Source organism: Hyperolius riggenbachi, chromosome 4 (genome assembly GCF_040937935.1).
Source record: "Hyperolius riggenbachi isolate aHypRig1 chromosome 4, aHypRig1.pri, whole genome shotgun sequence".
Classification (NCBI taxonomy): domain Eukaryota; kingdom Metazoa; phylum Chordata; class Amphibia; order Anura; family Hyperoliidae; genus Hyperolius; species Hyperolius riggenbachi.
In genome coordinates this window covers 151,610,319-151,631,647 of record NC_090649.1, presented here as the reverse complement: position 1 = coordinate 151,631,647, position 21,329 = coordinate 151,610,319, and the positions used below count along the sequence as shown (strand labels likewise).

Below are 21,329 nucleotides of genomic sequence, written 5' to 3'. Positions count from 1 at the left end.
GCATGGCAGCGAATAATGGAAGGTAATATTCATTTGACTATGCTGCTATTGGTTGTTTGAGCGTAATGCACTACTGGGTTCCTCTTTTATGTGACAGATGCCATTAGGAAGTACAGCTATTCTTCAGTAATCTGGAACACTGAAGATTTACTCAAGCCGATGCCAAAAAATTCAATTTAAAAATATATTACTAATAAACGGCGATAGGAAATATATAATTCAGGATTTAGAGGACTAAATTGTAGTATAAACATGTAAATAATAATAAAAGAAAAAATATGATTTAAAATCGTAGACAGCAGCTCGTACTGTGCGTACACAGCAATGTTAAGGCGATATAACAGATGTAGGTATTCGGATTGACAGGTCTCCTTTATTCTGCTGCTTTAGGAACGCTGAAGTTCACCGCTAATTTCCGTGGCTTCCGCCTGCTGGCTGAGCCTGGCGTGGTCTTGGCTCGAGGAGTGGAGGAGGCAGGTGGAGATGACTTGTCCTGAGCAGAACGCTGAGGGGTTTGTGGAGAAACTGAAGAGCTATCTGAGGGATGTTGCATGGCGACATCGGGTACCAATCTCTGCTCATTACTTGAGTAACTCTGGGATAAACCAGTCGGATCTCTGACTTCAGTATTCTTAGTAACAGCTGCTCTTTGTTTAGTTACCTAAATAAAAACACAAGTATGCACAGTGTAACTTGAGAGATATTAAAAATGACTAATTTGTTAGGGACACATACACAAGTGACACACATCCAGAAATCCCATACATCAGCTGAGCTTTGCTTTTACAAGGGCCGATGGAAGAGTAATATAGGTAGATGTCCCAGTTCCTTTTTCATAGAGGCAGACGTGGGAATGCTGTGCTAGTAACTAGTCTGTGAGCACCATGTCGGAGTGTCTAGACCTGCAGTTGGGCCACTTTAGTCTGTCTCAGCGATGTCGGCTATGGTGCAGTAGCCCCTACAATAATTACCTTCCCGGGCTCTAGCACAGGCGCAGCAGCGGCTTCCCGATCAGGCTCAGGCGGAAAAAGCCAAGTCCGTTTGGGTCCGCTCTACTGTGCAAGCATGTGTCGCCTGCACAGTAGAGCAGATCTGATCAGGCTCAGAAAGCCGCTGCTGCACCAGTCGCGGTAGGTAAATATTTACCTCCCCAGTGTCCGAGGGGCTTCCAGTGCTGGATTGGAGGAGGACAGGGTAAACCTCATTAGGATACAGAGGCTTCCACCTCCAGAGGTATCACCCCCAGGATGTTTTCTTTAACCTTAACATAACTTAGGTAAATAGGCAAAGATCTACAGACTTGTATTCAGATCAGATGGGGACTAGGGAAGGAAATACACCTGGCTACAGTTCAGGTGTATGGATGACATATGGGTGAGAATCAAAATGTGATCCAACACTGTTTATCAAATACCTAAATTCAGTAGATAAAAACCATCCTGTGAACGCAAACAAAAGCAACAAATGAACCATCTTTGACAGAATAACACATTGAAAATGTGGTTCACAACAGGGTTGCAAGAGGTCATTATGTCAAAACCATTATCTCTAGAGAGGGAAGGGGGTCTCTGACAGCGTTCTGCATTTAAATATTCAACATCTGTGGGATGGGAGTCAAAACAGCTAGACTGCTGTCTGCAGTATGTGACTTATGTCTCTGCAACTCATTAAAATGATGAAACTGTTCTGTAGGAGTGATGGATGATCTCCTAGAACACAAATGTTTCCAGTCCTAGCTCCCTTATTTTTTCCAGTGGATGAGATGTGAACGTCAATGTGTGCTCAATGTTCTCAGAATGCATTGAGCTGAATAGTTGAGTGCACACTGGGTGCAAGGAACATGAGCCTAATGGCCCCTAGGTTTTCAAATTTATAGTGAGGACTAATCTTTAGTTTTAATTTTTCTTTTATATTGTTTTAATATATTTCTTGTCTAGTATTCACTATAAAAATTATAGGGAGCCTGAGCATAAGAAAGTATTACAATTTATTCCACTTTATTAATGCCTATTAACCTCTTAAATAGTAACAATGATAACACTTAAAAACAATTAAAAATCTCCTCAATGACAACAGCAAGCAACAGGATGCCGGAGCAAACCTGCAAGACTAATAGGTGCACCTATTTATTACTACCGGTATTTTGTATTATATTATTGTAGTCTTCAGGCCCCTTTAAATCCAGTGCAGTGTGTCATATATCGTCATCCTGGTTATCCTGGTTATATGTAGCGCATATAGGAGAAGGAGAGGCAAACGGGGCAAGAAGAGAAGGTATGCAGACTCGGGGGCAAATGGGGAGGAGGGGCGGTTGCTCCCGCTAGAAAATTGCAAGTTAGATGTTATTAATTTAACAGACGCACCCCTGACTGAACCCCAAATATCAGTGCTACGACAGGGCCTCTCTTTCTGTCCAAAACAGTCAGGATGTGAGTTTGAGACATACAAGGACATATAATTGTTTCTAAGACGAGTTCTTTTAAAAAGAATGTATGCCGCCAATACGCCAGATGACCAAGTAGGTGTGAATTTGGATGAGATTGATGAAATGGATCTGAGCGACCTTCTCTATGAGGTGGAACATGGTGAACCACCCCCTGTTCTGCACACTACTTTACGTCCAAAATCTATTTTCATGCCACCATTAAGTAGTAATAAATATACGTCCATGTTTATGGATTTGGTTGCAGAAGATTTAAAATCGATTAATTGGAAAGTTAGAACTGGATCTGACAATCTAAATAGTGCAGAAAGAAAAGCTTTGGAAGAGCTGCAAAAAAACAAAGAAATTGAAATTAAAAGAAGTGATAAGGGGGGGAATATAGTCGTTATGAGTAAGGATATGTATGAGAAGGAGGTAAAACGATTACTAAGTGATAAAGCTACTTATGAGAGGATACGTAATAACCCCTTTAACCTGCTGGGCGGTCTGGACGAGCTCAGCTCGTCCAGTACCGCCGGAGCCTGCCGCTCAGGCCCTGCTGGGCCGATTTGGCTCAAATAAAGTGCAGCACACGCAGCCGGCACTTTGCCAGCCGCGTGTGCTGCCTGATCGCCGCCGCTCTGCGGCGATCCGCCGCGAGCAGCGGCGAAAGAGGGTCCCCCCAGCCGCCTGAGCCCAGCGTAGCCGGAACAAAAAGTTCCGGCCAGCGCTAAGGGCTGGATCGGAGGCGGCTGACGTCAGGACGTCGGCTGACGTCGATGACGTCACTCCGCTCGTCGCTATGGCGACGATATAAGCAAAACAAGGAAGGCCGCTCATTGCGGCCTTCCTTGTTTATTCTGGGCGCCGGAGGCGATCGGAAGAACGCCTCCGGAGCGCCCTCTTGTGGGCTTTCATGCAGCCAACTTTCAGTTGGCTGCATGAAATAGTTTTTTTTTTATTCAAAAAAAACCCTCCCGCAGCCTGCCTGGCGATCTTAATAGAACGCCAGGCAGGTTAAGGAGCTTATAGAGAAAATTAATGACAAAATTATATGGGGATATTTAGATGGTATTCTGCTGGAAAGGGAAATTAAATTTTTGAAGATAGATGTCTACACTATCCCGACTTTCTACATATTACCAAAAACTCATAAGAATATTCAAACCCCCCCCCCCAGTCGTCCAATTTTATCAGGGAACAATGGCCCTCTTGAGAAGGTGGCTCAGTTTGTTGAACAAAAGATTAAAGATATTGCCCAAAAACTGCCCTCATTTGTAATGGACACCAAGGCTGTGCTGGCGGAAATTGGCGGTATTCATGTGGAGGATCATTGGCTTTTGGTTGGTTTGAGTCTCTTTTTACGTCCATTCCACATGAAAAAGGCCTGGAGGCCCTGAATTATTATTTGGAAAGAAAATATAGAGATCAACAGGGACATGTTGAGTATGTTTTGGATATGATGAAGCTTATCAATAATAATTACTTTGAATTTAAAGGTGAATTGTATAGGCAAAAGAGAGGTGTAGCCATGGGGGCGGCGTGTTCCCCGTCCTACGCATGCCTACACCTGTGTTTCTGGGAGGAGACTGTAGTTAGGGGCGTGCGTGGGTACCGGGAACACGTTGCCCTCTGGTTGAGGTATGTGGACGACATTTTTGTCGTCTGGAAGGGCACTGAACCCCAATTACATCAATTTCTCGAGGATTTAAATAATAACAGCAGAAACATATTCTTAACGTACACTTACAGCCAAACGGAAATTTCCTTTCTTGACTTGAAAATTAAAAAACTGGGAGGTGATCTGGTTACGAGCACGTTTCGTAAGGAAACTGCCGGTAATACCTTGCTGTCAGCTAAAAGTGCGCATTTACCGTCGCAAAAATGGGCTGTACCCATTGGTCAGTTCATGCGACTGCGACGTAATTGCAGTCAAATTGATGATTTCAAAACGGAAGCAGAGGACCTCAAAGCAAGGCTTCTAGCTAGGGGCTATCCAAAACATATAATTAATAGGGCCTATTATAAGGCCTTGGCAAAAAGACGATCAGATTTACTGGTCAAAAGGTCACTTGACAATCAGTTGAAAGATTCAGGGGTGGTCCGAGTTGTAACCACATATGGATCTCATTATAATGAAATAAGAGAGGTTTTGGCCAAACACTGACATTTGCTATGTAGGGGACCCCATTATAAAAGATTTGGTGGGTGATTACCCACATATTGCAGCAAGGAGGGGCAGGAACCTTTCGGACGTGCACGTGAGCAGTGAATTTAAACATAAGAATACCCCAGGGGTAGCCAGAAGAAATCGTAAAGGGATGTTTCGATGCTGTGATTGCTTAATGTGTCCCTATATGGAAAAAGGTGATACTTTTTACCAATTATGATGGCTCTACTGTATTTAGGATTAATGACTACATAGACTGTGCCACTGAAAAAGTAATCTATCAATTAAAATGTAGTTGCAACATGATATCTATTGGGAAGACTTTTAGACCTCTAAGGGATAGGATACAAGAGCATGTGAATAATATAATATCAGGATATGAAAAAAGCCCAGTTGCTATGCATTTCAAGACGTTTCATGACTCTAATCCAAGATTCTTAACCAGCCGGGCGGTATGGACGAGCTCAGCTCGTCCATCACTGCCGGAGGCTGCCGCTCAGGCCCTGCTGGGCCGATTTTCATCAAATAAAGAGCAGCACACGCAGCCGGCACTTTGCCAGCAGCGTGTGCTGCCTGATCGCCACCGCTCTGCGGCGATCCGCCGCGAGCAGCGGCGAAAGAGGGTCCCCCCCCAGCCGCCTGAGCCCAGCGTAGCCGGAACAAAAAGTTCCGGCCAGCGCTAAGGGCTGGATCGGAGGCGGCTGACGTCAGGACGTCGGCTGAAGTCCATGACGTCACTCCGCTCGCCGCTATGGCGACGATGTAAGCAAAACAAGGAAGGCCGCTCATTGCGGTCTTCCTTGTTTATTCTGGGCGCCGGAGGCGATCGGAAGAACGCCTCCGGAGCGCCCTCTAGTGGGCTTTCATGCAGCCAACTTTCAGTTGGCTGCATGAAATAGTTTTTTAAAAAAAAAAAAAAACCCTCCCGCAGCCGCCCTGGCGATCTTAATAGACCGCCAGGGTGGTTAAAGGCTAAAGGAATTTATAAGCTGAACATTAGCCCTAGACGGGGAGACTGATCAGCAGCTTTTGAAAAAAAGAGTCTTTCTGGATTTATAGATGTAACTCTATGCAGCCAAATGGGCTAAACTCTGACAAGGGAAGGTTCAGGGAATTGTACAGGCAAAAGAGGGGTGTAGCCATGGGGGCGGCGTGTTCCCCGTCCTACGCATGCCTACACCTGGGTTTCTGGGAGGAGACTGTAGTTAGGGGCGTGCGTGGGTACCGGGAACACGTTGCCCTCTGGTTGAGGTATGTGGACGACATTTTTGTCGTCTGGAAGGGCACTGAACCCCAATTACATCAATTTCAGGGAGGGTGGGTAAAAAATAAAAATCAATTTCCACTTACCTGGGGCTTCCTCCAGCCCGTGGCAGGCAGGAGGGGCCCTCGCCGCCGCTCCGCAGGCTCCCGGTGGTCTCCGGTGGCCGACCCGACCTGGCCAGGCCGGCTGCCAGGTCGGGCTCTTCTGCGCTCCAAGGCCCGGAACTTCTGCGTCCCATGCCAGCGCGCTGACGTCATCGGACGTCCTCCGGGCTCTACTGCGCAGGCGCAGTAGTTCTGCGCCTGTGCAGCACAGCCCGGCGGACGTCCGATGACGTCAGCGCGCCGGCGTGGGACGCAAAAGGTCCGGGCCTTGGAGCGCAGAAGAGCCCGACCTGGCAGCCGGCCTGGCAAGGTCGGATCGGCCACCGGAGACCACCGGGAGCCTGCGGAGCGGCGGCGAGGGCACCTCCTGCCTGCCACGGGCTGGAGGAAGCCCCAGGTAAGTGGAAATTGATTTTTATTTTTTACCCACCCTCCCTGAACCTTCCCTTTAAAGGTTTTCCTATAAAAGAGATTTCCCCTGCAGTTTCAACAATGGACACTAGATGGTGTTGTGAATATTTGAGACGCAACAATGATACGTATGGTTCCTGATACGTATGGGGGCGTGCACCAGCTATAACAGGTGTATGACTCCCATTACGTGCACACACGTCTGAAGAAGCCTATTGGCGAAACGCGTCACGTGGGTGGTGACGTCATCCCGCAATCCTTTGGCTGCATCGATCCACCCTCTAAGCCTCCGCCCCTCTTCCCTTGCCGCCTCGCTCCGGAGTTACGCCAAGCGGCGAGAATACGAGACCGCTCCTCCAGCCCGTTGCTCGGCTAGGATGATGCAAAGATGATGCGGCCAGATAGTTGTCAACAATCAGGGCATGTGAGTACCAGCTCCTGCTGAACTTTGTATAACTGACGCCGACGGTGATAATCAATTGATGTAAGTTGGCTGACAAGTTTGCTTGCTGGATGTCACTTTGTGCTTACTCCGTGGGATGCCTAGCCTTACAGGGTTGTGTAAGCACATTGCTACACGTAATGGGGGTGTGATACTACATGGACATTAGAACAGAGGCTGGAAAATAAGGGTGGATTGAAGATATGCGCTACATATAACCAGGATAACCAGGATGACGATATATGACACACTGCACTGGATTTAAAGGGGCCTGAAAACTACAATAATTAATACAAAATACCGGTAGTAATAAATAGGTGCACCTATTAGTCTTGCAGGTTTGCTCCGGCATCCTGTTGCTTGCTGTTGTCATTGAGGAGATTTTAAATTGTTTTTAAGGGTTATCATTGTTACTATTTAACCTCCTTGGCGGTCTGATTCTTTCCAGATTTTAGGGTCTAAAAGCGGTGCAATTTTTTTTTCACTCTTTCAGACCCTAAAACCTGAAAAAAATCATTCTGGCAGTGAGATCTGCAGCAAAATAAAAAAAATGTACCTACCTGGGCTCCTGTGCTGCAGTTTTCTCTTTGTCCACAAGATGGCGCTAATATACATATAAACGAACTTCTCTATATTTCTCTAATATAGAGAAGTTCGTTTTCAATATAAGCCCCGCCCCCGATGACGTCACGCTGCCACCACCGCTCTGCTGCCACCACCACGGCTGCGCTGCTCCAACTGGCTGCCGGGTCCCCGGAAGAATAGCGGGGACATGGGGGATCCCGGCGGCCAGGGAAAGACCCCACACTGTCGGGGAGAGAGGCTGGAGTCCCGCTGTGCAGTGAGATCGCGCGCGGGACTCCACAACCACAAGTAAGGCTCTGCAATGCCTACCCCGACCTGAGCTCGGGATCACCGCTAATAGCTTGTTTTTTCTACCCCGAGCTCAGGTCGGGAAAACCGGCAAGGAGGTTAAGAGGTTAATAGGCATTAATAAATTGGAATAAATTGTAATACTTTCTTATGCTCAGGCTCCCTATAATTCTTTGGAATATATATGGGTGTTTGATAGGTGAGACAGAGCCAATATGTAATTTAAGGTAGATATCCTGCATTGTTCTTTTTGTTAGTATTCACTATAGTTTATTACACTAATAATAACCTAGTACTGAATGATGCACTTTGCTTTATGGAGCTCTAGTTTCTTTCTCAATACTTCTAGGTTTCATTATATTTTGATCGAGTGCATAGTAACAAATCACCACACCGTATATTCACACATTTAATGTGACCTTGTATTTGTAGGTTGTAGGTTGCGTATGATAAAATATTAAACAATCAGTGATAAGCAACAATGGAAGATCAAAAATGTTATTACTAAAATAGAGGAAATGATACAGGTTGAAAATTCTAATATATAAATTCAGATTGTAAATAAATAGGTCTATTTGAAAAATCCCAAAAAACATTGTTTTAGATACTTAAAGAGACTCTGTAACAAAATGTTCAGCCTTATTTCTTCTATCCTATAAGTTCCTATACCTGTTCTAATGTGGTCTGTCTTACTGCAGCCTTTCCTAGTTGCACAGTGGCTGTATTATCTCTGTTATATAATCTAATCTTTCCTTTGTCAGCTTTGTCGGGCTCAGGCAGGAATGTGCTGCTCTGCTTGTGATAGATAGAAGCTATACACACCCTCTCCACGCCCCCTGCAGGCTCTGTATGAGTCACAGACTGAGCATCTCTCAGCCTATCACATGCTGGTTATCAGCCGTGTTTTTTGTTTGTAAACACTGCCTAAAACTGGCAATTACAAGCCAGGATTGCAGCAGAGAGTGGCAGAAACAGCACAGAGGGGCCCAGGAAAACATAATGAATAGAATGGTATGCTTTTTATTCTAAGAAATTTAGAGTACAGATTCTCTTTAAAGTACCTCTGACCTCATCATAAATAGTTTTAAAATAGTTTTGTCACAGCATGGAGCACCATCATCCCCCCCCACCAACGCCCCCTGTGGCCCCCATTTGGCAACAATTATGAGTGGGGAGGAAGTGATAGTTCTTCCTCCCCGCTAAACGTCCATAACTTTGCCCCCTCAACCTGCCGCTTTAGTTCCGTGTGTTTAATTACACACGGCGCACAGGGGAGCTGTGATAATTGAGGTCGGATATCTTTCCGACCTCAATTAGCACAAGCCCGCACACAGCGCAGCTCCCCTGCGCGCTGTGTGTAATGAAACAAATACGGAAGTAAAGCGGCAGGTGGAGGGGGCGGAGTTATAGAGGCACGGCGGGGATCAAGAACTGTCACTTCCTCCCTGCTCATAATCGAGGTTGTGCCTCAGTCGAAGATTTTGACTTGGCAGAACGGGGTCCGCAGGTGGAACTGGAGAAGGGAGGATGGTTCTGTGAGTTAGTCTCAGCACCATCAGTATAATAGTGTTACTTGTGTAGGAGGGGATTGGGGAACTGTGTCAGGGGTACTTTAAGAGACCACGTACATACACTTCCTAATACATAAAAAAACAAACAAAAAAAACAACAACCCGTTAATGGAGCTGGGTGGAGCCAACTTAGAAGAAACCTAATAAGTAGCTAACCTCTGAGGATAAAAATAGATAACCTAGTGTTACAATTTGCCCCAACTAGCGTGAAACTTATTATACATGCATTTAGAGATTTCATAACCCTGATTATGAACTATGAACCGTCTTTTCTTACCTGTAGTGGTATAAACTGGTTGTGACTACCACTTGGCATGTGCCCAGGATAAGTTCCATGGTAGTAGGGCTTGTTAAGAAGCTGTACAGGAGGAGGTCGCCAGGGGACGGATCCAAAGACCTGTGGCGCTAAAGACAGAAGGGTAATCAAAATTAGAACACACTGTTTACCGTGACTGAACAGAGTTACCTTGCCAGTTGCTGGACCACATCGCTTGGTAAAGCATCCAGGAAGGAAAGCGTCATCTTAACGTACCTGCTGGTGAAGGAAAGACCAATGGCAGAGGCCCTGGAGGTAAGCCTGTCGCAAGAGGCTGATAACTTGGAAATAGATGTGCTGGAGGTGGCATAGGAAAGTTTGTTCCTGCTGAGCCTGGAAACTAAGAGAAAAGAAAATATCAATCTATTACAGTCTAGAAACGTTACCTGCGACAAAAACAATCTAATTATATAATATTTCTTTCCATCTTTCCATATCTCCTTTGGATAGGTGTTCCTAAATGTATGTAATTTTAGTAGTGTGCAGATAATGTTTAAACAAGCACAATTATAGAGATGCATAATGCTTAATTTGGAAAATTTTGCAGCCTGCCCACTCCCACCATTTACCAAAATAGTCTGTAGCTTTGTAGCCAAATGAAAGTCCCCCACCCAACACCCTTCAGCTTTAGACCCGGTCATACTTACCACCTGACATTGCATCATGGTACTTTCCCCTGCTGCAGTGACTATTCAGGTCTATGAGACATGCCACAGTACCCACAGTGCAACACGATGTTGTGGAAGTAGCCCGGCCGGCATAAGCTGCAGCACTTTGGCGACTGGTGCGCGCAGTACACAAATGCAACGGAAGTCAATAGCAGTGTAAACAATTGTAAAATTGTTTGCGGCAGAAATGTGGTGCGCATATGGCCAAAATAATTTGATGCACTCCCTATCAAGAGGTGTGCATGTAGCTGAGGAGGCCAGACGTTTCTGACATCCCTAGGTTAGACATTTGGAGAGCAGAGTCACAGCGATATTCCTGTGGGCGCAGTTTACCACAGGGAGCAAAATGTATGTAATAGTAGGCCTGTACGATTTTAGGAAAAAATTGAGTGATTTGTCTGAAATTGCGATTTCGATTCGCGATTTCCTTCAAATCAAGCTTTGTTCCCCCGTCTCTCTTTGTGCCCCCTTTGCCTCTTTATGCCTTCTCTGGGTCTTTCTCTTGCCCCCTTTGTGTATCTGTGCCCACTCTGTTTCTCTCTGTGTCTCCTGTGTCTCTCTCTGTGCCCACTCTGCGTCTCTCTGTGCCTCCTCTGTCCCCCAAGCTGCATCAGTTCTGGACATAGCTTCCAGCACGAGTCTAGCAATGCCTGTCTATCCACTTCGCCTCCTGCAGGTTCTAATGCACGGAATACTTCCTGTAAGTCATGTGACATACAAGAACCCGTAGTTTTGCCAAGCACAAGAGCCAGCAGACGGCGATAGAGGACGGACAGCGTTTCGACTCGTGCAGAAGGTATGTCCAACTCTGTGGGCCGCACGCGCCAGGACTTTGGGGAAGTTTGAAGCCACTTCTTCAAACTTCCCCCATGTGGAAATGATGTAATCGTGATAATTGCCGCTTTGATGATTCTGAAATTGTGATCTTGGTAATCACAATTTCGGTTTAAATTCGATTAAACTTTCAGGCATATGTAATGGTGTGGTGCGATGTGCTGCAGTAGGCTCTTATACCACACACAAATCGCACCACATAGTGTGAAAGGGCCCTCACAGCCAGAGAACAGTCAGCACCCCCGCCCACCAGCTTTATAGTCAGAGAAGAGTCAGGAGCCTCCCACCCAACACCCTCTAGCTTTACAGTCAGTGGAGGGTCAAAACCCACCCACCAGCTTTACAGTCAGAGGAGAGTCAAAACCCTCCCAACACAACACCCTCCAGATTTACAGTCAGAGTCAGGACCCTCCCACACTACACCATCTAGCTTTACAGTCAGAAGAGAGTCAAAACCCTCCCACACAACCCCCTCCAGCTTCACAGTAAGAATAGAATGAGTACCCTCCCACACAACGCCCTCCAGCTTTACAGTCAGAGGGGAGTCAAAACCTTCCCAACCAACACCCTCTGGCTTTACAGATGTAAGCCAGTGTATACAACCAATAGCCTCCAGCTTTACAGTGACAGGAGAGTCAGCACCCACCAGCTTTATAGTCAGAAGAGTGTAGTAATCCTAATAGCTACCAGCTTTACAGTCTGATGGAAGGCTTTCATCCCCTTCCCACCCAACAAATGAGAGTCCACACATCCCACAACAGCATCCAGCTTTACAGAAAAGGAAAAGTCAATACAAACATTTATAGTAAGATCTTTTATTACCCACACCCAGCCCAGATCAATTGTTCATGACTGAGGGTCTGGAGCAGAAAAAGACTGTCATCCAGCTGAGGCAATAAAAACATTAAATATATTTTTTATTTTTTTTAAACTGTGGGATAAAAAAATAAAAAGGTCTTATTTAGGAGTAGGAGGATAGGTACATTTGCTTATCATCAGTTTACTTTCAGGTTAGTTGTGCTTTAAAGATCTCCAGTCCCTTCCCCACTTCATAGCCCTGAAGGGAAAAAAAAAATCAAAAAGTCTGCAAATGCTTTAATTTTACAATCTGCAGTACCATCACATGACCACTGTATTTCTCTGACCACACCATCCACCCATTTCAAGAAGCTGCCAACTGGAACTATGCCCCATCATGCAGTTGGAGCCTCCACCTCCACTAACTCCAATGGGTTGGCATCCTAAAAATAACAGCAGTCGTAGTCATGTGAATGTTACGCAAATCGTAAAATTAAGACAGGGTCATGGGGGGGCCTACCCGCTGCACCCCTGTTAAAGTGCTAAATGTTGCACGGACTAACCCTCGCAGGGCAAAATTTTGTGGTGTAGTTAGTTTTAAGACCCTGCATATTCTGGCAAGCAAAAGCAAATGCAAATTTGCACGAGCTGTGCCTCTTAATTTTTGCCGATTAGGTTAAGCTTGCAGCCAGATAGATCAGGTTTCACTTGGTGATGCACACATCCTCTTGTTGGCAGTAAGATGTTTGTAGACTTTTAATCTTTTATTATTTTTTTTTCACAAATCAATTTTTATTTTTGAAAAGAACAAACAGAGATACATTACATGAATAGCGCTCTGCTCCCACCACCGGGAGTCCAAAGCCAGGTATCACGGTACACAGCATTAACACAGGAGAGGTTAATATAATTGTCATACATTGAGGTACATAGGTAAGCAATCATTGTAATAATTTAAGATGAACATAGAGTGATACCTTGAAGGACCTGTGTTGCCTTATGCATATTCCCTACAGTCGGAGCATTGCGCCGTAGGAGTAGGGAAGAAAGAAGGAAGAGCAGAGGGAGGAAAGAAAGAGAGGGAACTATGGACAGAAGAAGTGATAAAGAACAGCAAAAAGGGGAAGAGAGAGACCCCAGGCTCAGTCCCAGCCATAATCTTTTATTATTTGATAGTGTTATTGTAAGGTGTGGAGGCGATATAGCCAATATATTTTTAGTCTGGATAGGGGCCTTAAAGGGAACCTGAGACAGGGGGATAGAAGAAATTTATACATACCTGGGGATTCCTCCAGCCCACTCCGGCATGATCGCTCCAATGTCACCGTCCTCCGCCTTCTGGCTCCTTGGTAACGTGTCCCGTAAGTTTTGCAAGTCGGGGGTTACTGCGCATGCCCAGCCCGGCTGCGCGCCCCCGTTGAACTCCCGCAGCTGGGGGCGTTCTGTGCCTGCGCAGCCCAGAATGCTCCCAGCCACGGGACCCGTTCCCATGGATCCAGAAAGCAGAGGACTGCTGCGTGGGAGTGATCAGGCCAGATGGGGCTGGAAGAAGCCCCAGGTATACATTTCTTCTATTTCTGGTACACTTTAATAAATTTGCAACTTCCTTCAACAATATAACCAAAGGTCTGCACAGCACAGAGAATAAAACACAGTCACAGGGGGGGATTAAAAAGAATATGGATTAGAAAAAATACTAGCCTTATTAGTATATTTACCTGTCTTTGCAGTGCATAGATGGCTGCAATTTCCTTTGCATCATTTTCAGTATGACAAGGACTTCCCAGGATAGTCAGACCATTTGACAGCTTGACTTGACACACTATCAAAGACTAACAGACAAAACATGTCACAGAGTCACGTAAACACTACAGGGAAAAAACATTGCATTTCACACAAACTAAAGTAGGGATAAAAGCACACCATACAAAGATCTGCAGACATCCTCAGTAATACTCGGTGTCTAGATTATTTTGTTTTTTAAAAAAAGACCTCAAACAATATTCATGTACGTACATTGATAACTGCACTAAATTCATCGTTCAATGTTTGCTCAGGCAGATTTTCATCATAACTGCTTAGCCTGTGCTACAGTTTATGACTGTTCAGTTAGAAATTCAGTATATAAATATAAATTAACCACCTTGCCGGTTATCCCAAGCTCAGCTCGGGGTAACCTGCGTAGGAGGATTTCTCAGGCCCTGCTGGGCCGATTTTCAATTTTTTTTTTCCTGCACGCAGCTAGCACTTTGCTAGCTGCGTGCAGTTTCCGTTCGCCGCCGCTTGCCGCTACCCGCCGCGCCCCCCCCCCCCCTTCCAGACCCCTTGTGCAGCCTGGCCAATCAGTGCCAGGCAGCGCTGAGGGGTGGATCGGGATTCGTCGGCGACGTCATCCCGCCCGGTCGCCATGGCGACCGGGGAAGCCCAGCAGGAAATCCCGGTTGTGATTAATTTTTCTCTACATTTTTTTTTATTAACCACTTTGCATCCAGACCTTGTTTTCCCCTTATTGACCAGAGCAGTTTTGACGCTTTAGCGGTGTCCCTGTTTAATCACCAATAACTTCATCTGTACTCGTGCTACTTAAATGATCTATATATCGTTTTTTTCAAGACAAACTAAGCTTTCATTGGGGGGTATTTGGTCCCAAATAAAATGTTCCTCTCTATGCATTTTAATGGGAAAAATGGGGAAAAAAAATAAAAAAATGCATGGTTTCTCAATTTTGACCAATTTCTGTTTAAAAATAAAAAGTGCGATTGACCTAAAAACTGTGCAACCAGTTAAAGTCGTCCCAGTATAGATATCCAGATGTGTCCCCAGTATCACCCCCCCCCCAGTATAGCCAGATGTGTCCCCAATATCAGCCCCCCCCCCCCCAAGCATAGCCAGATGTGTCCCCTGTGTTTGCCACCCCCAGAATCGATTAACAGATGCACCCCCAAGAATAGTGCCCCTCTTTATAGCCAGATGTGTCCCCGGGATCAGGATTACCCCATTATAGCCAGATGTACCCCCAAGATTAGTGCTGCTCCTCATTATAGCCAAATGTGCCCCCAGTATTAAGTTATGGGCCCCCCCCCAGGTGCCCAGATGTGCAAAATTTGTAAACCCCCCTTCCCCTTGGTTACTCAGATGTCCCCCCGTGTGTATGCACCCCCCCTTTACATATCCCCCCTCCCCCCAATAATCTATAGCCAGATGCACTCCCCCCCCCATTAGGCAGCCCCCTCGGCGCACAAACAGTTAAAAAAAATGCACAAGCAAGCAGCCACACTCACCTACCTCGGTCCTGCGACTGTCCTGAAGCCTGATCCTCCCATCACCGCTCTGCAGTCAGCCGCATATTGCCGGTAACCCGGGTCCCGGCTTGATGACGTCATCAAGCCGGGACCTGGGTTTCCGGCAATATGCGGCTGACTTCAGAGTGGTGATCGGAGGATCAGACTTCAGGACAGTCGCAGGACCGAGGTAGGTGAGTGTGGCTGCTTGCTTGTGCATTTTTTTAACTGTTTGTGCGCCGAGGGGGACAGATGAAGGATCGCTGCAGTTCACTACTGCAGCGATCATTCATGGGAGGAGGGTATACTAATTGGCCAAAAGGGAACATGTTCCCTTCCACCAATTAGTATTGCAGCTGACAATGCCAAAGGGTGCGCTCTGAAGCGCACCTGATCGTGCACAGCAGGGCTGCAGCCAGGTCAGTATATCTATGTCGCTGTGGCTTGGAGGGTGCCACAGCTGACGTAGATATACTGTAGTGGAGGACAAAGTGGTTAATGTATCTTTTTCCTCCAAGCTTATAACTTGGTAGAAAGAGATAAAAGATTGGTTGACATATAAAAGTTTCATTTACAGATCAGGTCATAATTGCATAATTTCATATTTTTTTTCCTTTGATTTAAAATCAGATTCTTTTTATAAGATAAGTGTTTACAGATCAGTAAACTTTAAACTTGTTTTATATATTGAGGTTTTAGACCAGCTAGATCTGCTTCCATATTTTCCCTTGTTAGATTGTGCATTACAATCAAGCCTTGCAAATAAGATAAATGTCTGATATCTTGTGGTTGCACAGCCTATTGTGATTGAGTGATTTTATTGGTTAATATCGGTGGTCAACTTTGCTCTGAAGTGTATAATCAGCTTATACCGAGAAGTACCTTGTAGTTATTAATATTTGGTGGTTATTGTTTGAGTCATATTATTTGATTTGTAATCATTCTGACAACTTTTGTATATTTAATAAATAAATTATTTTTAAAAGTAAAGAGTTATCCTGACTTTTCACTCTTTGTACCAGTAGCTTGAGAAACTCGCTATACGAACTTAAGATTGGGCGTTTTAATATAACAAGACTCCTCCCATTATTTTTTTTGTAGGAGGCCTTAGTTTATTTTATACATACGGTTATACGCCTGACACAAACGCCTGACATCGCAACTGAAATCATTGCTGGCTGAAAATCTTTGCATGGGTCTTTACTCTGGCCCCTCCCTCCACTGGACAGATCACCCTGGCAACAGTCGAGTCATTTCAGCAGAAAAGGGGGAGAAGTGAAAATGATGATTTTGCACACAGGGGATGCTTTAAAATGTTCTTCTATATAACAAAGAGTAGTTGCTGAAATTCTAGTTTTGAAAGTATAATCCCACTTCACTAATAAACATTTCAGCTGGCTAATGTCAGGAATGCTCTGATTTTGGTGCCTCCTAGTACCCAACCTTAGTACATTTTCTAAAGGATCTACCTCTTTTCCAAATTAAAGTTAATCTATTGCCTGGCGTTCAGCTTCATGAAAATGCTAACAATGCAACTACAGTATTCTCAAATTTGTAATTACCCTTTCAAATTTTTACCTGTGGTGTTCTTCTGAATGAAAAATCTGGTTGATGCATTCCACAGAAGGTGCACATCCGGCATAGTTCAGAAACTGGGGTGACCCGGGGTTGGGGAAGAAGAGGTGATCGCAGTAACTCTGGGTTAGGCCCTGGGAAATGTGGTCCCATCCCATGTGGTCTGTTCATATTAGCAGCTGAAATATAACACAATGTCAATGTTAATGCAGAGTGCCTCACCCACAAGCTGAATGTGGAGGATTTATTATTTATGGGACATGCAGGAATTATTAGAACTTCGAAAGTTCAGATTTAGTATGGCAAATCAGCATCAGCTAAGCCTATTTTTAACATTGAGTCTTAAAGGAAATATGTACGGAGTTGGTTAAAAAAAAATAAAAATACTAATCCACTTACCTGGGGCTTCCTCCAGCCTGTGGCAGGCAAGACGTGCACTCGACGCCGCTCCGGAGGCTCCCGGTCTTCTCCGGTGGCTCGCCCGACCTGGCCAGGCCAGCTTCCTGGTCGGGCTTCTCCTTGCACTCACACGGTTGCACTGACGTCATCGGACGTCCTACGGACTGTACTGCGCAGGCGCAGAAGTACTGCGCTTGCGCAGTACAGCCTGGAGAACGTCCGATGACGTCAGCGTGACTGCGTGAAACACACAAGAGCCCGACCTGGAAGCCAGGTGAGCCACCGGAGAAGACCGGGAAACTCCGAAGCGGCGTCGAGGGCACCATGCCTGTCATGGGTTGGAGGAAGCCCCAGGTAAGTGGATTAGTATTTTTATAACTCCGTGAACCCTCCCTTTAAAGCAGATCCGAGATGAAAAACTAACTATAACAAGTAACTTGTCTATATATCTTATCTAAAGTTTAGATAGTTTACACAACAAATCTGGCTGCATACCGCTTCATTTATAATGATTTATTGCTGTGATACAATGAGAGCGGCCATGTTCTGTTTGTCATCTTTATACAGGTAATCTGCAACTGCATCTCCACCCCTCAGCATGTGTACTATTCACTCCCCCCCCCCCCCCCCCACCTCTGAAATCTCTGGATAGTAACCTCCTCCTCCTCCTGCCCAGACTGAGCTCTCATAAGGCCTTGCTACATGGGTCTGAGTGCCTTGGCGTTTTGGAGAACCTGTGGGCGAGGCTTGTTTAGTTTATAGGAAATTAGAGTATTAAAACAAACAGAAAAAGTATTTGGCTTGAGGAGTGCCCTATAAACTATATGTAAGGAACATAATTATGCAATGAATAAAAGTTAATCTCGGATCCACTTTAAGCAACTGGAAAGCAGACTTATACGGCATCAGCCAATACCCGTCAGTGTCAGATAATGGGGACTTTGCTGTATATGCCTCCAGATTGCTCCTCAGGTAGTGATGCGGGTTTTTCATATACCTTATCATGCACCTAAACCTTAACCTAATCTTATCACTATTACACTATTTCCTCTTATCACCTCATTATTAAATCAAAATTATAAGTGGATCTTTAACACCAGATATGCTAAATTAAAATGGTTTTGAGTACACTTTATTATGCTCTCATTGTATTTTTTTGGGTGAGGCCCTATATTCTTACAATCCCTCTTCTCCCCCTATTTTGTGGGCTTTCCTGTCCCCTCTTTCTTCCCTTCTCATTCCATTCCGTCTCCTTCCAGCCTACCTGTGACCATATTGTGCTCATTGCCTTCTCTGCCTTTGCTTTTTAGATACCAGCCAACATCTTCAACTAAGGAAGTGAACTTTACCTTGTTCAGTGTTAAAACATATTGAGAATTGTATTTACCTCAGCTGAAACATTGTGAGATATAAGGAAATGTACAGGCACTGAACACTGCAGATCAGGACTGATTACAAATAGGAGCATTTTGAAGTACAGGAGAACTAACCTGTTGCTGTGTATTTACTGCATAAAAGAGTCACATAAGTAATTCCCTGTGATTTTTTTGAGGCCACACGAGGGGTTGTTCAATAGACCACTGTTTTATAAGCACGATGCCCCCCCCCATAAGATTGCACCAGACCAATGGGAAACCTCTCTGCTCAGAGAGGATTCTCATTGGTTCACTGAGTGGTAGACCCATGAGAACCCTCACTGTTGGATGGAAGATTCTCATTGGGGTGTTGCGAAACAATAAGGACACACATACGCTTCTGCCTCTGATCTGTATTCCAGTGCACTGCTCCTGCATTGGACCAGAGCGGTGGTAGAACCGGTTGTGACAGCAGCAGGTGAAATGGCAAATGCACAACAGTGCCAGTATGAAGGAGGTGCGGGCACTGTGACAAAACGCTGTGAATGGAAATGTGAACCCAGCCTTATATAGTATAGGTCCAAATTGCTTAGTACTTATAATGTGTGAATACATACCCATCTGTTTGGTTTGCTTATGTTGCACAGGTGCTGTTCCAGCATCCTTTTTGGCATCTTTGTGCTGAGTGGAACTATCGCTGCTATCAATCTTCAAGATCTCCTTTAGCATTTGAGTCCCTTTCTGATAATGCAAAATAAAAATAAAAAAGTATTTACCAAATAACTGCACACAATGTTGTAATTGCTGTGCTACATCTAATGTAGAATTGCGAGTAAGGCCCGGTTCACACTGGCAATTGGTGGCAAATGGATCCGTAAAAACTGATCTGATTACCAGTCAATCGGATCAGCTTTCACTCCATTGCCATTCCACCGTTTCCATTTCCCCATTTCCCCACATCCCCCCCAGACCTCCATCCCCAAAGTGGATTTTTCTGTCTAGAACACTCCGTTTTCTCACCAGTGTGAAGAAACATTCCGTTTTCTTACTCCCGCCCATGCAGAGCTTCAGGATCCGTTTCCGTTCGGCTGGGCTCATCAGTCCGGAAAAATTGCTGCAGGAGGAAACTTGCAGTCCGTTCTGCATAATGGATCTGTTTGAACGGACGTATGCGAATGGATCCATAGGTAAACATTGGATCCATTCGCATCGGTTATGATCCGTTCCAATCTGCGAACAAACCATTTTTTACCGCCAGTGTGAATCGGGCCTAACATTTCAATGGAGTTATACATGATAAATATCACCAGATATTGAAAGTATAAGAGCTATAAAAAAACTTTGTTTTTTCATTAAAATGTAGTGACAAACATTTTATAACTGGGGATGGTTAATGAACTATTAATAATTCCGGGTAGATGCAGATTTTATGCTACTGCATTTGGTCCATTTCCAAACTGCACATACGTGCATAAAATTAGAATATGGTTTGCATCAACTCAGAATCGTTTGCATCTCACTGAGCATCCTCATCTGCAATAATATACAGTGCGCATACAAGGGCAGCATCATACATGTATAATTACCCATTACATATGCAGACTCTACTTCATCATTATCCACTATTGCTCAATTCTACTCACTGTACAACTACAAGTAAATATGGCTGAAGACACAGACTGTAGTGTGGTTGTAGCGCAGAAGAGGGAGCTTAGCAGCACTTTAATGTTAAGTGGACCTGTGCTCTAAATTCCAAAGTGAAAAAGAGTCAGAATGACAATTACTATGACCCCCCCCCCCCACCCCCTTTTTTTTTTTTTACCCAATGCAGCAATGGCTGATCTTTGTATTAAGCAGCAGGGAAAAGTTTGGAATGCAATATAGTGTAGCTGGCATTACACTACTTCTCTCCTCACCTCTCTTCTCGAAGATAGGCTGGCTCTGTGGCACAGGTAGGAGCAAATAACCCCTCAGGCAACACTATGAGGCTCCTCCTACCCACAGATGACACAATCCAAAGGGCCCGTTTCCGCTAGCCACGAATTTGTGTTGCATCGCATCCAACCTGAAGGCAACTCATGTCAATGGAGTAGTTTTCATTGCAAATGCAAATTTTGCGATGTGACCTGGAAAAAGAATCTGAAGGCATGCTGCAGATATCCGCAGTATGCACCCGATTCCCCTAGGCAGTAACAGACGGCCGCATCTGGACACCCGGAAGACAACCGGAAGTCACCCGCGGTTAGTTGTGGTGCGATGTGATCACATCTGTGCAGTGGAAACGGGCCCTTAGAAGTCTATTTGCAAAGGCAGAAAACTGCCATGGCAGTTTTTTTCAGGAAGTGGTTAACCAACAAAATCAGGATTTTATGGCATGAGCGATCATTTTGATCACTTTTTAGAAACATGTTTTCTGCTACTCTGTTATAACTTTTGCAGCCTGTGCTGATGGGTGGGTTTTATTTTTACACTGGAGGTCCACTTTAATTTATAGCAAGACAGATGCAACTCTTTCTAAAGAATGATCATGACATTTAAAGGACAACTAAAGTAAGAGGTATATGGAAGCTGCCATATTTATTGCTTTTTAAGCAATACCAGTTGCTGGGTAATCCTGCTTATCCTCTGCCTCTAATACTTTTAGCCATAGACCCCGAACAAGCATGCAGCAGGTCAGGTGTTTCCGACATTATTGTCAGATCTGGAAAGATTACCTGCATACTTGTTTATGGTGTGATTCAGACACTACTGCAGCCAAATAGATCTACAGGACTGCCAGGCAACTGGTATTGTTTAAAAGGAAATAAATATGGCAGCTTCCTTATACCTCTCACTACAGTTGCCCT

General features: G+C 44.9%; 1 protein-coding gene across 2 annotated transcripts in view; it reads right to left on the bottom strand.

The window, feature by feature from the left end:
* Positions 1–353: 353 nt before the first annotated feature.
* XRN1 (5'-3' exoribonuclease 1) overlaps positions 354–21,329 on the bottom strand; it is a 131,273-nt gene continuing 110,297 nt past the window's right edge. For both annotated transcript variants that reach the window (XM_068280785.1, XM_068280786.1), the window contains 6 exons: positions 19,101–19,224; positions 16,733–16,908; positions 13,592–13,705; positions 9,790–9,913; positions 9,535–9,662; positions 354–661 (listed from right to left, as the gene is read on the bottom strand). In XM_068280785.1, coding sequence (XP_068136886.1) covers positions 374–661; positions 9,535–9,662; positions 9,790–9,913; positions 13,592–13,705; positions 16,733–16,908; positions 19,101–19,224 — 954 coding nt within the window. In that variant the 3' untranslated portion in view covers positions 354–373. The remainder of the gene's footprint in view (positions 662–9,534; positions 9,663–9,789; positions 9,914–13,591; positions 13,706–16,732; positions 16,909–19,100; positions 19,225–21,329) is intronic.